General features: G+C 35.7%; 2 protein-coding genes and 4 non-coding genes across 7 annotated transcripts in view; 3 read left to right on the plus strand and 3 right to left on the minus strand.

The window, feature by feature from the left end:
- pla2r1 (phospholipase A2 receptor 1) overlaps positions 1 to 14,079 on the plus strand; it is an 868,273-nt gene that overhangs the window by 327,456 nt on the left and 526,738 nt on the right. The window lies entirely within an intron of this gene.
- On the minus strand, positions 1,124 to 1,421 carry LOC147834655 (signal recognition particle RNA). Its single transcript, XR_015503153.1, has one exon.
- LOC147841675 (signal recognition particle RNA) lies at positions 4,080 to 4,377 on the minus strand. Its single transcript, XR_015503122.1, has one exon.
- LOC147841676 (signal recognition particle RNA) lies at positions 6,607 to 6,904 on the plus strand. Its single transcript, XR_015503117.1, has one exon.
- On the plus strand, positions 6,607 to 9,711 carry si:dkey-23f9.12. 2 transcript variants are annotated; one of them, XM_087273396.1, is made up of 7 exons: positions 6,607 to 8,123; positions 8,325 to 8,424; positions 8,528 to 8,603; positions 8,839 to 8,927; positions 9,004 to 9,100; positions 9,204 to 9,343; positions 9,439 to 9,711. In XM_087273396.1, exons 1-7 carry the CDS (start codon positions 7,964 to 7,966, stop codon positions 9,611 to 9,613), a joined length of 837 nt encoding a protein of 278 aa, XP_087129522.1. In that variant the 5' UTR covers positions 6,607 to 7,963; the 3' UTR covers positions 9,614 to 9,711. The 2 variants fall into 2 exon arrangements, with proteins under 2 accessions (XP_087129522.1, XP_087129523.1); XM_087273397.1 differs by lacking the exon at positions 9,004 to 9,100.
- Positions 12,315 to 12,612, minus strand: LOC147841677 (signal recognition particle RNA). Its single transcript, XR_015503129.1, has one exon.

The following is a 14,079-nucleotide window of genomic DNA, read 5'->3' on the forward strand; positions in this document are numbered from 1 at the left end:
TATATTTAGATTACATTTTATGTATAATTGTATTTCTTGTAAATTCTATCTTAAAACTCTTCTTTTTTTATTAATATAAAATGTTAGGCACCAAGGGTCTGAGAGTAATGTAATTTCTATTCTCTATATGTCCTGTACATGGGGTTGAATTCAATAAAGCTGACTTTGACTTGATATACGGGCCTATACAAAGGTGTGCGTACCACCAGTGATGATACACAGCCATATTGCACTGCTACGACGGTGAAATTGCGTTTATATAACAGTTCATTCACATCTGCAGCTGATGTCAGAACAGCAGAAGCCATTACTACTACACCAACGGTGTGCCATCAGTCTACAGAGATTTCGCAGTATTTCTCTCTTGCAATCAGGATATATATATATATATATATATATATATATATATATATATATATATCTGCATCTGTAATAATTTTTTTGTCTGTAAGCAAAAAAAAAAAATATATATATATATATATATATATATATATATATATATATATATATATATATATATATATATATATATATATATATAATTTTATTTATTGTTTTTTGCTTACAGACAAAAAGAAATGTTTACAGATGCAGATTTACAGATTTAATTGTTATGGCTTTGCACTTGATTGTTAACTTAAAAGAAACAAAGTAATGAATGTCAAACTATTAAAGTGAGCGGTAAATTGTAATAATATCGTCCCTTAAAATGAGGCCAAAATCAGATTTTTTCAATTTCTGTGGTCAATGTATACTTTACATGCATAGTAAATAACGTTTTTCACGAATATTTTTTTCCTCTTAACTTAGCAAGCATAATATTTTGGCACACATAATCATGTATTGTTTACAGACATAGACTGCCATTGAGGATTCACTAGGGGTGTTTAGTCAAGTAAAATGGTCAGACTCAGGATTGTCATATTAAGTATGCTATTTTATTTTATTTGTATATTACATGAACAAATCACCAAAAACACTGGGCAAAAGCAAGCATCTTATTTTGTGTTGCTTACATTGTTTAATTTCTCATAGACTACTAATAATGAATTAAACAATTTAGTCAATGATGTTTTACCATGATATTTTTAAATAGCTCGTTTTAATACACAAAGAACAAATAAAAAGTCTGCGTCTCTCTGTGTCGCTCAGGCTGCACTGCAGTGTCTATTCACAGGCGCGATCCCACTACTGATCGGCACGGGGGCTTTGACCTGCTCCGTCTCCGGGCTGGGACGGTTCACCCCTCCTTAGACGACCTGGTGGTCCCGAGCTCAACCAGGAGCACCATATCGATACCGAACTTAGTGCGGACACCCGATCAACATAGTCCACTGCAGCCCAGAAGCCCTGAGCTCAAGCGATCCGCAGACTCAGCCTCCTAGCAGCTTGGATTTCAGGCGCGCGCCACTGAACCCGGCGGGAGCTGAAAGAATCAGACCTGTGGAGAATCTGATCATCACAGCGACCTCTAGTGGAGGAAAACTGAAAGACGAAGTAAAGTTGACTTTTTTGCCTTATGACATTGGATAAATATAATTAGCAGTATGATCCCAAATTAAACAAACAAACAAAAAAAAAAAACTATACTATAGTCATTTGTAGTAAATACTGTTTTAAACACCATCGTCATGTTGAGTCTGGATTATAGTTTATCATTTGCTTGTGTTTCTGAGGGCTGTGACTGTAAGAGGATTTTAAAAGCATTCAGGTCTAGTAAATTACAGCGTTTGTAACTTTAATAACAAGCTAATTTATTTAATTATTAATAAAATGAAGACTATAGCGGTATTATTTTACATTTGATTATTCAATTACTACCTGTTAGACTCATTGGAAAACAATAAAGCTCTGTTCATTTCATTTCTATAAGTTTTATTGTATTTATCTCTGCTTGTAGATTGTTTATTGTATTTTATGCAGATGCACCTAATATAAACAAATCCCCCGTACTATAATCCATTTTGCTATATATTTTATGATCCAATACACCACTGTCACTTTAGTCAAAAGTATACAAAACCGTGGCCAATTTAGTGTTGGAGGTTTCATGGCTAAATTTGCCCAATCTTTATTGATTGCCAACAGTGAGAGCAGTGTGAAGGTTTAATTATTAGAGTAATAGCAGTTTCACTTAAATTATTACAATGCACACAATATTATGGGTGACATATTACAATTCAAAAGCAGCACATCTTTGTGATATGATAAGAGCCATGGTATCCTGCGTAGTGACAAAATATCACTAAGAAGGACAATCCACATCCACTGTGGATGCAGGAGGAAGCTGTAAGAAGAGATGTCCAGGCGCTATAGGCATGGGATGATAACCGTTTTCAAGGTATACGGTTTGGAAAATTCAAGGTTTTAAAACTGCCAAAATGTTCTGTAAGGTATGCGTACAATTTTTATTTACATTTTTAGGACAATAGTATCTTCAGCAGAAAAAATATCCAAAGACACTGTGTAAATTGAAATGTTTTTGAAACTAATGGAGACAGCAGAAGACAATGATTTATTTTAATTATTTAGTCTTGACATTTTTACTGCTCCATAATATTTTAAATCTTTCAAAAATAAAATATATTGTTTTTAAAGAGGAAAAAGTTTTTGTTTTCTACCCAGACATTTAAAAAGAGTATTTTTGAGCAGTCATCACAATACCATGATATTTTTGTCCAAGGTTATCATACTATTAAAATCTTACATCGGCCCATGCCTAGAGCTAACCCAGATTCTATTAAAAAATAAAGATCAATAAATAAAAGCACAGCTGCTCAACTTGCTGAATTTTAAATGTGTATCTTCTCAACTTTTGGGTTTCCACCAAAACTGTTCTCCAAAGGGTCAATATAGGTCAATATATATGGCCAGGCTGCTATAGCCAAACTTTTGATCCCTCTTGTCAATGCCAAACCTGTTTCAATGATGACAGCAGTGTAAATCTTGGGCTGTAGACAATGTGAAACATGTATTGTTGTCTGATGAGTCCACCTTCACTGTATTTTTCACATCTGAGGAGCTATGGTGTGGAGAAGCCCCAAAGAAGTGCACCCAGATTGTTGCATGCCCAGAGTGAAGCATGCCTCTAACTTTTAAAAAAATAATAATAATAATTTTATCTGTGCACATAATTGTGTAGATGAACACGTTCAATAATTTTGTGTGGATGCTCTCAGCGAAAGTTCTGATCAGCAGGTATTGCAGTTGAAACAACTATTACAGACAGCAATGAAACAGCAAGCTGCAACGTGGATTAAAAAATGAATCATATATTGAATAGGAAGTGGGTTTTAAATAGAAAACATTTTCCACAATTTTGTCCCCCAACTCCTCAAACCAAAGTTACACCCTTATAAAAAAATAATAATAAATAAATAAATAAATAAATAAATAAATAAATAAATATATATATATATATATATATATATATATATATATATATATATATATATATATATATATATATATATATATATATATATATATACAGATGTAGATTTACAGATTTATCAATTCCATTTGTAACATTTTTAATACTTTATCTTTTCAATAGTGGTAATTATGGCTTTGCACTTGATTGTTAACTTAAAGGAAACAAAGTAGTGAATGTCAAATGATTACTATCAAGTGAGCAGTAAATTGTAAATATATCGTCCCTTAAAAAAAGGCTAAAATTAGATTTTTTTCAATTTCTGTGGTCAATGTATACTTTACATGCATAGTCAATAACGTTTTTCACTTCAAATATTTTTCCTCTCTACTTAGCAAGCATAATAATTTTGCAACATAGAATCATGTATTGTGTACAGACATAGACTGCCATTGAGGATTTACTAGGGATGTTTAGTCAAGTAAAATGGTCAGACTCAGGATTACTAAGTATGCTTTTTTATTTTATTTGTATATTACATGAACAAATCACCAAAATGGGCAAAAGCAAGCATCTTATTTTGTGTTGCTTACATTGTTTAATTTCTCATAGACTACTAATAGTAATAATGCATTAAATAATTTAGTCAGTGATGGTTTACCATGATAATTTTAAATATCTCGTTTTAATACACAAAGAACAATTAAAAAGTCTGCGTCTCTCTGTGTCGCTCAGGCTGCACTGCAGTGTCTATTCACAGGCGCGAACCCACTACTGATCAGCACGGGGGCTTTGACCTGCTCCGTCTCCGGCCTGGGTCGGTTCACCCCTCCTTAAACGACCTGGTGGTCCCAAGCTCCCCCAGCAGCACCATATCGATACCGAACTTAGCGTGGACACCCGATCAACATAGTCCACTGCAGTCCAGAAGCCCTGAACTCAAGCGATCCGCAGACTCAGCCTCCCAGTAGCTTGGATTACAGGCGCGCGCCACTGAACCCGGCGAGAGCTGAGAGAATCAGAGCTGTGGAGAATCTGATCATCACAGCGACCTCTAGTGGAGGAAAACTGAATGATGAATAAAAACTGACTTCATAGCCTTGACATTGAATAAAAATAAACAGCAGTATAGTATGGTCACAAATTAAACAATTTGTATGTTATCTTGTCGTAAAATACTATAATGTTTTTGAACCAAAGATCATTATGCTTTTTTGTGAATGCCACAACATTCTGTATTAACTATTAACTGATAAAATGTAATAAATACTGTGGTATATTTTATTTTATTTACTAAAGTAAAAGTGGTTTATTGTATCATAATACATATAGCTGTAGAAAAAATACAAAATGGCTGATTTGTTTATGATAGATGTGCATCTGCATAAATTATAATAGTCTATGAGCAGAGATAAATTCAATGAAAAAATTGTAGAAATGAAATGAACAGGGCTTTATTGTTTTCTGAGGAGTCTAGTCTTTAGGTACAGCATTTTGAAAATCAAATGTAAAATAATACCGTTATAGTCTTCATTTTATAAATATAAAAATAAATTATTTTGTTATTAAAATTACAAATGTGCAATTAATTAGTCCTGAATGCTTTTAAGTTCCTTTTTTAGTCACAGGCCTCATAACATATGCAAAGGCTAAACTATTATCTTGACTCATTCATTCATTCATTTTCATTTTGGATTAGTCCCTTCATTAATCTGGTGAATTATAACAGAAGGAATCACCAATTTATTCAGCATACGCAGCAGATGCCCTTCCAGCTGCAACCCAATGGGAAACACCCACACACTCTTGTATTCATACCTATACACTACGGGCAGTTTAGCTTATTTAATTCACCTATACCGCATGTCTTGCAAACACGGGGAGAACATGCAAACTTCACACAAAAATGACAACTGACCCAGTTTTGTGAATGATCGCATTGAGATATCAATGCTGAAATATTGTGCAGCTAAGAGATATTTCAGTCAAAAATTTAAATTTAGGATTTTCACAATCATAATTATGCGGTGAACTATCCATTTAAGATTAAGTGTGCAAACAGTGAACCTCTGAAAAAGTACAAATTTAATGGTTTAATCTTCCACTTTAATACCTGCTCCTTATCGTGAATAATTAGAATCATTAACTGAGATAAACAATGATCGTTTAACCCTTGCTGAGATACTAACTGTGGTGTCAGATGCGGTTGTGACCATCAGTGCTTTCAATATAAGACTTGAGAGAATCTCACACAGTCTGTGGCATGAATTGATAGACTGTTTCATCTTTAGCTGCACATTATTCTGAATTGCACACTAACACTGAGGTGATGAAATAAAGCAGCAACAACACAGATTAAAAACCACAAACTCTTTGGTCTAAAGACTAAACAGTTGCAATATATATTAGAGGGTAAACTAAAATCACTTTGTACTCTCTGACACTAAATAAGTTTTTAGCTTTTATGAATAGAAAATTATGTTTGTGATTATTAATCTGCAACCAACAGATCCGAGTCATTGTACAATATGAGATGTAGATTACATTACACTGATAGAGGCCACATCTGCATCTGACACCATATTTAGTGACTGAAAAGGTATTGACTTAATTAGTGAATGAATGAATAAATGAGATATCACTGAATGAGTGAATGTTAGTCGCTGAACTGCTTTTCTGTTGTCATTTAAAAGCTTTTCATTTCCTGATGTATACTGTGGCCTATTTGACAAGATGTTTTACTGTTAAATGACACATTATAAATAATTTAGTTATAAAAATATTAATTCTATATGTATTATTCATTACATATTTTATAAATTATACATTTGCGTAAAATTGTGTTTATGACTCTTTGTTAATGCAAAAAAACAGCAATTGAACACCTTTTCTCAGTGTACTTTACTGCTTACTCTTGTCTTCTAGATGTGTGTTTTTATTAGTTTTTTTTTATCCATTGTCATGCAGCTATACAACAGTAAACCTGACTTGACCTTTAAATAAAGCACAAATGTTTGTTTTTTATATTATACAGTGTAATGAACTTTTCTGTGTGGTCCCAAAACACTATAGTCTTTACTATAAATAACTATATTATTTTTTATTTGGGACAAATATTTTTATTCAGTGCCATAAGACCAATAAAAGTCAAATTTACTTCAGCATTCATTTTTCCTCTACTAGAGGTCGCTGTGATGATCAGATTCTCCACAGCTCTGATTCTCTCAGCTCCCGCCGGGTTCAGTGGCGCGCGCCTGTAATCCAAGTTACTGGGAGGCTGAGGCTGCGGATCGCTTGAGCTCAGGGCTTCTGGGCTGCAGTGGACTATGTCGATCGGGTGTCCGCGCTAAGTTCGGTATCGATATGGTTCTCCTGGGGGAGCTCGGGACCACCAGGTCGTTTAAGGAGGGGTGAACCGGCCCAGGTCGGAGACGGAGCAGGTCAAAGCCCCCGTGCTGATCAGTAGTGGGATCGCGCCTGTGAATAGACACTGCAGTGCAGCCTGAGCGACACAGAGAGACGCAGACTTTTCTTCAAGGAGCACTTACACATACAAAAAAGAGGAGAAATACTAAATAATCTCTTCCCTCATTTTTATTGTTCTGACAATTCTAGATTTATAGGGTCATCATAATTGCATTATAACAGGCTTCATCAGGCAGTAAATCTTTTGGACTCTTAAAATGTGTTTTGAAATATCAGAGACAATAAATATCACACACTTCTGATCACTTCTACATTTACTGTAATCCACTGCCACACACACACACACACACACACACACACACACACACACACACACACACACACACACACACACACACACACACACTGAAAATCTTCTGACTCAAATAGACAGTATCTTTATAGAAATGTATAGAAATATTGCTGTATAATAAAGCTTTGAACTAAAATTTGGATTTGGATGATGCAACTTTAATATTGTATTGATTTTAACACATAATGAAGATCAAACACAAACATGAATGGATTTATATTAACATTAAAAACGCATCAAGAAATGATGAGCTTAGAGAGTTTTAAATCATTTTTAACGGATATGAACTTTAGTAGAAAATACATTTGAAGGTGCCTTAAAAAAAGTGTTAAAATACTTTAAAAACGGAAAAACAAATCGCCAATAGGTGGCAGCAAGAGACCGCTTTATTCGAGTGAAGCTTTGAGTGATTCATTCAGCCACGAATCACTGATTCATTGACTCGCCCGACTCTTTACAATGGCCAGAATCATTCGTGTACGGAAACGCTGCTGTGTTTTATTCAGAGATGTCCAACTGTTCTGCTGTTTATTTTATTATTATCATAGTAATGATTTCAATATTATTAATGAGAAAATAACGCAGAAGTTTTTAGCGCCTGCCTCGTCACGTGATCGTCAGCATCCTTGGCAACTGTTCTTTTTGTGTTGTTTTGAACTTCGCTCTGTCATTGGCATCTGATCTCAGCGTTCTTCGTGGCAACTTATTCGCAGACTATTGATATTATTGATCGTTGGATACATCGATTGATCGCCTGCTGCTCCCTTCATTCAGGTTTGACCCTTGCTATCACACTGTGTTTTGTGTTCAGTATGTCTTGTGTTCATTACAGGTTTCAGAGTCGACTCACCCACGACTCGCTCCAGTTTGAGGGCCTCAACATCACTGTGGGAGAGCTGAAGCGGCAGATCATGAGGCGCGAGAGGCTGAAGTTCTGCCAGCTGAAGATCAGCAAAGCCCAAACTGATGAAGGTGAGATGAGGAAAAGCCACTTAAACTATATTACACTAACATTAGATGTGTTATTAGACAGACTTGTAGAAGCTGTGATGTGTTATCATGACTCTGATGGTGACATATAGTGATGTTTTCAGTGTTTTAAAATGCTAATGGCGCTCAAAGTATACCATGGTAAATGATTATTGCTATATTCAAACTTTATTTTGGTGTCAGAATACACAGATGATGATGCTCTCATCCCCAAAAACACGTCGGTCATCATCAGACGGGTCCCTGCGGCTGGACTGAAGTCCTCCAACAGAAGATTTGTTGGGTAAGTCATGTGAAATGAGCGCAATCATCCTCTGATAGATGTTGAATCAAGAGTTTGAGTCTGTCTGTGGTGTTTTAGTCACACAAGCTCCTTTGTTTTGCAGACATCAAGCTGGACCATCAGCCAAATCTTCTCAAACAGGTGATTCTTCACTCCTCTCACTGGAGCAGCTGTTGAAGGTATTGAACAAATGATTTATTCACCCCACTGTGCTGCTCTGTATTGAACTGCGGTGTTTGCATTTGAGGCGTCATAATGACATGTAGTGCAGAATATCAATACACAGTGTTTAGCAAACAACAATACACACAAACACACACACACACACACACAGCTTCTTAGGGAGATTTGAGGGTGTTTATTTAGAGCAAATCAGTGAAATTAAATTCTAATGTGCAAATGCCTGTGAAACAGACTGAGAATCTGGCTGAGGCAAAGGCATCAGAGGAGGACAAGCTAAAAGCGGTGATGTACCAGTCCAGTCTGTGCTACTACTCCAGCAGGTGAGCGTTCAGACACTGACAGGTTTGGTTTGTGAGAAATGTTAGAGCTGATTCTCATGGTTCTGATGTTCATCAGTGAGGCCATGACACTGCTTGGGCTTCTTCCACCCAACTATGTCTGCTTTCACTGTGGGATCCCAGGACACCACATTAGGCACTGCCCCTCTAAAGGGGTAACTGGGTTTTCTAAGCTTATGGTTGCTGTGAACATGAGCTCTTGTCTCCATCAGTCAGATTGTTTGCTCTGTCGTTTGACTGTCACTCATGAATTCACAGGGCAGCAGCTCTGCTCCGCACAAGCGCATCAGGAGGAGCACAGGGATTCCGCGCAGCTTCCTGTTGGAGGTGGACGACCCAAACCGAAAGGGAGTCATGATGGACGGCAGCGGCAAATACGTCATTCCCATCATAGACGCGTGAGTAAACTGTACTTGGCATTGCCGCATGTTCTAGTGTTTGTGAAAATCTCACATTATGTCTGCTTGTGTGTGTTTGCGCTCGATCTGTTCAGTGAGGCCTATGCTGCTGACAAGAAAAAGAGGCCGTCCTTCTCCTGCCAGACCAAGCCGCTGTCCTCCTCTTCCTCAGCTGGTGCAGCATCTTCTGTCCAGGATGCCAGAGGGAAACGTTCCCGCTCCCCATCTTCACCAGAGATGCACGGCGACCAGAAGAGACCACGTCACTGAGAGACCTTCACCCAAGAGACCTGGAGCCGACGTGAGCACAGTGTATATATTGTACATAGTTTATGAATAAAACTGAATAAAGATTATAGCAGCATAAACTGTGGACTGGTTGACCTTCACACAATACAGAAACACAAAAGAAAATGATCAACACATTAAGATAGAAATGATGAACAAACATGCTGCGGGAGAACCAGTGTGCTGTCCTGCTCAGAATCTAAAACTTTTAGTTAAAGTCTATTAAATGTTAATCAGAAGAAAAAAAACAGCTGAACAGCTTTTATAGTATTCAATAGTTTTCCTCATAAAGGGGAAAAGTTCAAGAAACATGGAAGAAAAGGCGGCATGTACATATTTTTAAAAATCCATTGGAATGACAAAGATGTGCATGCTCTAATAAGTCATTTTGGCTGTGTTCATATGGTGTCCTTTGGTGGTTTCTATTGCTGTTGTTGTTTACTGTTCAGCTGACTTAAGCAAATAGATTTCTTTATATATAAGGCCTCACTGTAGGAAGGTCGCTGGTGGGAGTCCCGGCTGGGTCAGATGGCATTTCTGTGTGGAGTTTGCATGCTCTCTCCGTGTTCATGTGGGTTTCCTCTGGGTGCTCCAAAGACATGTGCTGTATAGGTGAATGAATAAGCTAAATTAGTCATAGTGTATGTGTGTGAATGAGGGTGTATGGATATTTCCCAGTACTGGGTTGCAGCAGGAAGGGTATCCGCTGTGTCAAACATATGCTGGATAAGTTGGCAGTTCATTCCGCTGTGGCGACCCCAGATTAAAAAAGGGACTAAGCTAAAGGAAAATGAATGAATAAATTGATTGATTGATTTTATTTAACAATTTTAACAAAAATATACAAACAAGTCCAGTTTGACATTCATATCTTAAAAACTGTCGAGGATAAAATACACAAAAAGCCACAGGCTGATTTCCATCGTGGTCATCGATATTCTTAAAAAATGAACGAGCAAATCATAAAGTGCAAACATCATCAGCTCAGAAACTCAGCACAACAAAAATCCTCAACTTTAACCGTAAAACAGCCATTTTTTTATTTCCTCTCTAAAAACTTTCAAATTGAATCTCTTTAAAACTCCTCGGCAGTATATTCCAAGCAACAGTACACAGAAAGACTTTCTACCTGTTTCACTCCTAAATCTACAAGGACAAATACCCCTGCTACTCGCTCTTGTAGAATGACAGTGTACCTCACTAACTAAAACTTGATAAGTAAATATTTTGGGACCGTTTTCTTTAAAATCTTAAACACCATCACCAATTTCAGAAAAGTGACTCTTTTTCCAACTTTTAATAAATTAATTTGACTATAATATTCATTATTTAAATGTGTCAGTAGAAGTACTTTGATAACAATTCTGCAACTTATTTTGGGCCGTCTGCAATTTATTTTTCATTTTTGTGGAACTACTGCTGTACCAAAAGACTGCAGCATAGTCAAAGTATGACTGCACTAATGCACTAGCCAATATTTTTAAAGTTTGTAAATCTAAGAGCTCTGTCTGTCTTGCTAAAAACTTAATTTTAGAACTTTTGAATGGACTATAACAGCCATCTTCTCACCTGTCAAATTACTGTCTGAAATGCAATCTAAATATTTCCCTTCATGTTTGGGTGCATTAATTTGATCCTCTACTTTTACCTCTGATCTGACACATTTTCTCAGTTTCGCAGCTGAACCAAATAAAATAAATTCTGGTTTACACAAGTGTAAGGACAATTTATTAAGGTTAATCCATTTAGAGACTTCCTCAGTTTGTTTACTTTTTTCATTTTCAATAAATTCCTTCCTCTCATGAGACACAATTATTGCTGCATCATCCGCATTTAACAAAAGCTTTTTTGAACAGGCCATTTTCAAATCATTGATGTATATTAAAAAAGCAAAGGACCTAAAACACTGCCTTGTGAAACCCCATAAGAAACGGTCGAATAATCTGAAAACACACCATTTAAATCTACTATTTGACATCTGTTTTCAAGTTAAGACTTCATGCATTTACAGGCCAAAACACCAAAACATATTGCCTTTACTTTTAAAATCATTAGGGAGTCTTTGAGGGAACTGCACTGGAATATTATCTAACCCTGTTGCTTTACTATTTTTAAGTGTTATTAATTTCTTAAATATATCCCCCTCCTCTATTTTATTAAACAAAACTTTCTAGATTAAAACTGCATTTGGCATAATACTCTATAACTAATTTATCAATAAAAATGCCGTTTTGTACTGGAAGCTTTTTCACCGTCAATATCAGGTGGTATTAAAAAATAATTAACAATGTCATAGTCAGATATAATTAAAACAAACATGATGAAGCCAGTAAATCTGGTTGTGACCTACCCGTGTGTTACTTTTGTTTCTGATGGGGTCAAAAATTATAATGTGCCATTTATGTTTAAAGTAAAATTATTCTATATATATATTTTTTAATTTGATATATTTTCAATTAAATTCAGTATATTTCTGTCTAAGGCATATTTTTAAAATATAGACATGAAATTGAGATGATTTTTGTATTTTTGTTTACAAATAAACTTTCTGAAGTCTGCTAGTAAACTTTTAATTATTACTTACTATTAATAATGCATATAGTCATCATACATCTCTAAATCTTTATTTCTTCAGTTTTACATTTAGAAAGACAAATCAAAGTAAAAAAAAAAAAACTAATGTAAAAGTCTGCGTCTCTCTGTGTCGCTCAGGCTGCACTGCAGTGTCTATTCACAGGCGCGATCCCACTACTGATAGGCACGGGAGCTTTGACCTGCTCCGTTTCCGACCTGGGCCGGTTCACCCCTCCTTAAACGACCTGGCGGTCCCGAGCTCACCCAGGAGCACCATATCGATACCGAACTTAGTGCGGACACCCGATCAACATAGTCCACTGCAGCCCAGAAGCCCTGAGCTCAAGCGATCCGCAGCCTCAGCCTCCCAGCAGCTTGGATTACAGGCGCGCGCCACTGAACCCGGCGAGAACTGAGGAAATCAAAGCTGTGGAGAATTTAATCATCACAGCGACCTCTATTGGAGGAAAACTGAAAGATAAAGTAAAGTTGACTTTTTTGCCTTATGTCATTGGATAAATATAATCAGCAGTATGATCCTAAATTTAAAAAAGAATAATAATTTTTTTTTTACTTCACTATAGTAATCTGTAGTAAATGTGGTGTTTTGAACACCATCGTCATGTTGAGTCTGGATTAAAGTTTATCATTTGCTTGTGTTTCTGAGGCCTGTGACTGTAAGAGGATTTTAAAAGCATTTAGGTCTAGTATATTACAGCGTTTGTAACTTTAATAACAAGCTAATTTATTTAATTATTAATAAAATGAAGACTATAGTGGTATTATTTTACATTTGATTATTCAATTACTCTACCTGTTAGACTCATTGGAAAACAATAAAGCTCTGTTAATTTCATTTCTATAAGTTTTATTGTATTTATCTCTGCTTGTAGATTGTTTTTGGTATTTTATGCAGATGCACCTAATATAAACAAATCGCCCGTACTGTAATCCATTTTGCTGTCTATTTTATGATCCAATACACCACTGTCACTTTAGTCAAAAGTATACAAAACCGTGGCCAATTTAGTGTTGGAGGTTTCATGCCGAAATTTGCCCAATCTTTATTGATTGCCACCAGTGAGAGCAGTGCGAAGGTTTAATTATCAGAATAATCGCAGCTTCTCTTAAAATATTACAATGCACACAATATTATGGGTGACATATTAGAATTCAAAATAGGACAAAGTGTTAGTGCACGTCTCGCTGGTTCATCTGTGACCAGGACAACACATCTTTGTGATATGACAAGAGCCATGGTATCCTGCTGGGTAATGACAGAATATCACTAAGAAGGACAATCCACATCCAACAGGATTAACTGTGGATGCAGGAGGAAGCTGTAAGAAAGAGATGTCCATGTAGGCATGATAACCGTTTTCAAGTTATAGTACGGTTTGGAAAATTCAAGGTTATAAAACCGGCAAAATTTTCTGTAATACCGTACCTGAGGTATATGTACGATTTTTTATTTACATTTTTAGGACAACAGTATCTTCAGCAGAAAAAATATCCAAAGATGCTGTTTAAATTGTAAAGAAATGTTTTTGAAACTAATGAAGACAGAAAAAGACAATGATTTATTTTCATTATTTAGTCTGACCATTTTACTGCGCCAAAATATTTTAAATCTTTCAAAAATAAAATATTGTTTTTAAAGGGGAAAAAGTTTTTGTTTTCTACCCAGACATTTAAAAAGAGTATATTTTTGAGCAGTCATCACAATATGGTGATACCATGATATTTTTATCCAAGGTTATCATACTATCAGAATCTTATATCGGCCCGTGCCTAGTGCTAACCCAGATTCTATTGAAAAAATAATGATCAATATATATATATATATATATATATATATATATATATATATATAT

This window comes from Danio rerio, chromosome 11, assembly GCF_052040795.2.
Source record: "Danio rerio strain M-AB ecotype USA chromosome 11, GRCz13ab, whole genome shotgun sequence".
Taxonomy (NCBI): Eukaryota; Metazoa; Chordata; class Actinopteri; order Cypriniformes; family Danionidae; genus Danio; species Danio rerio.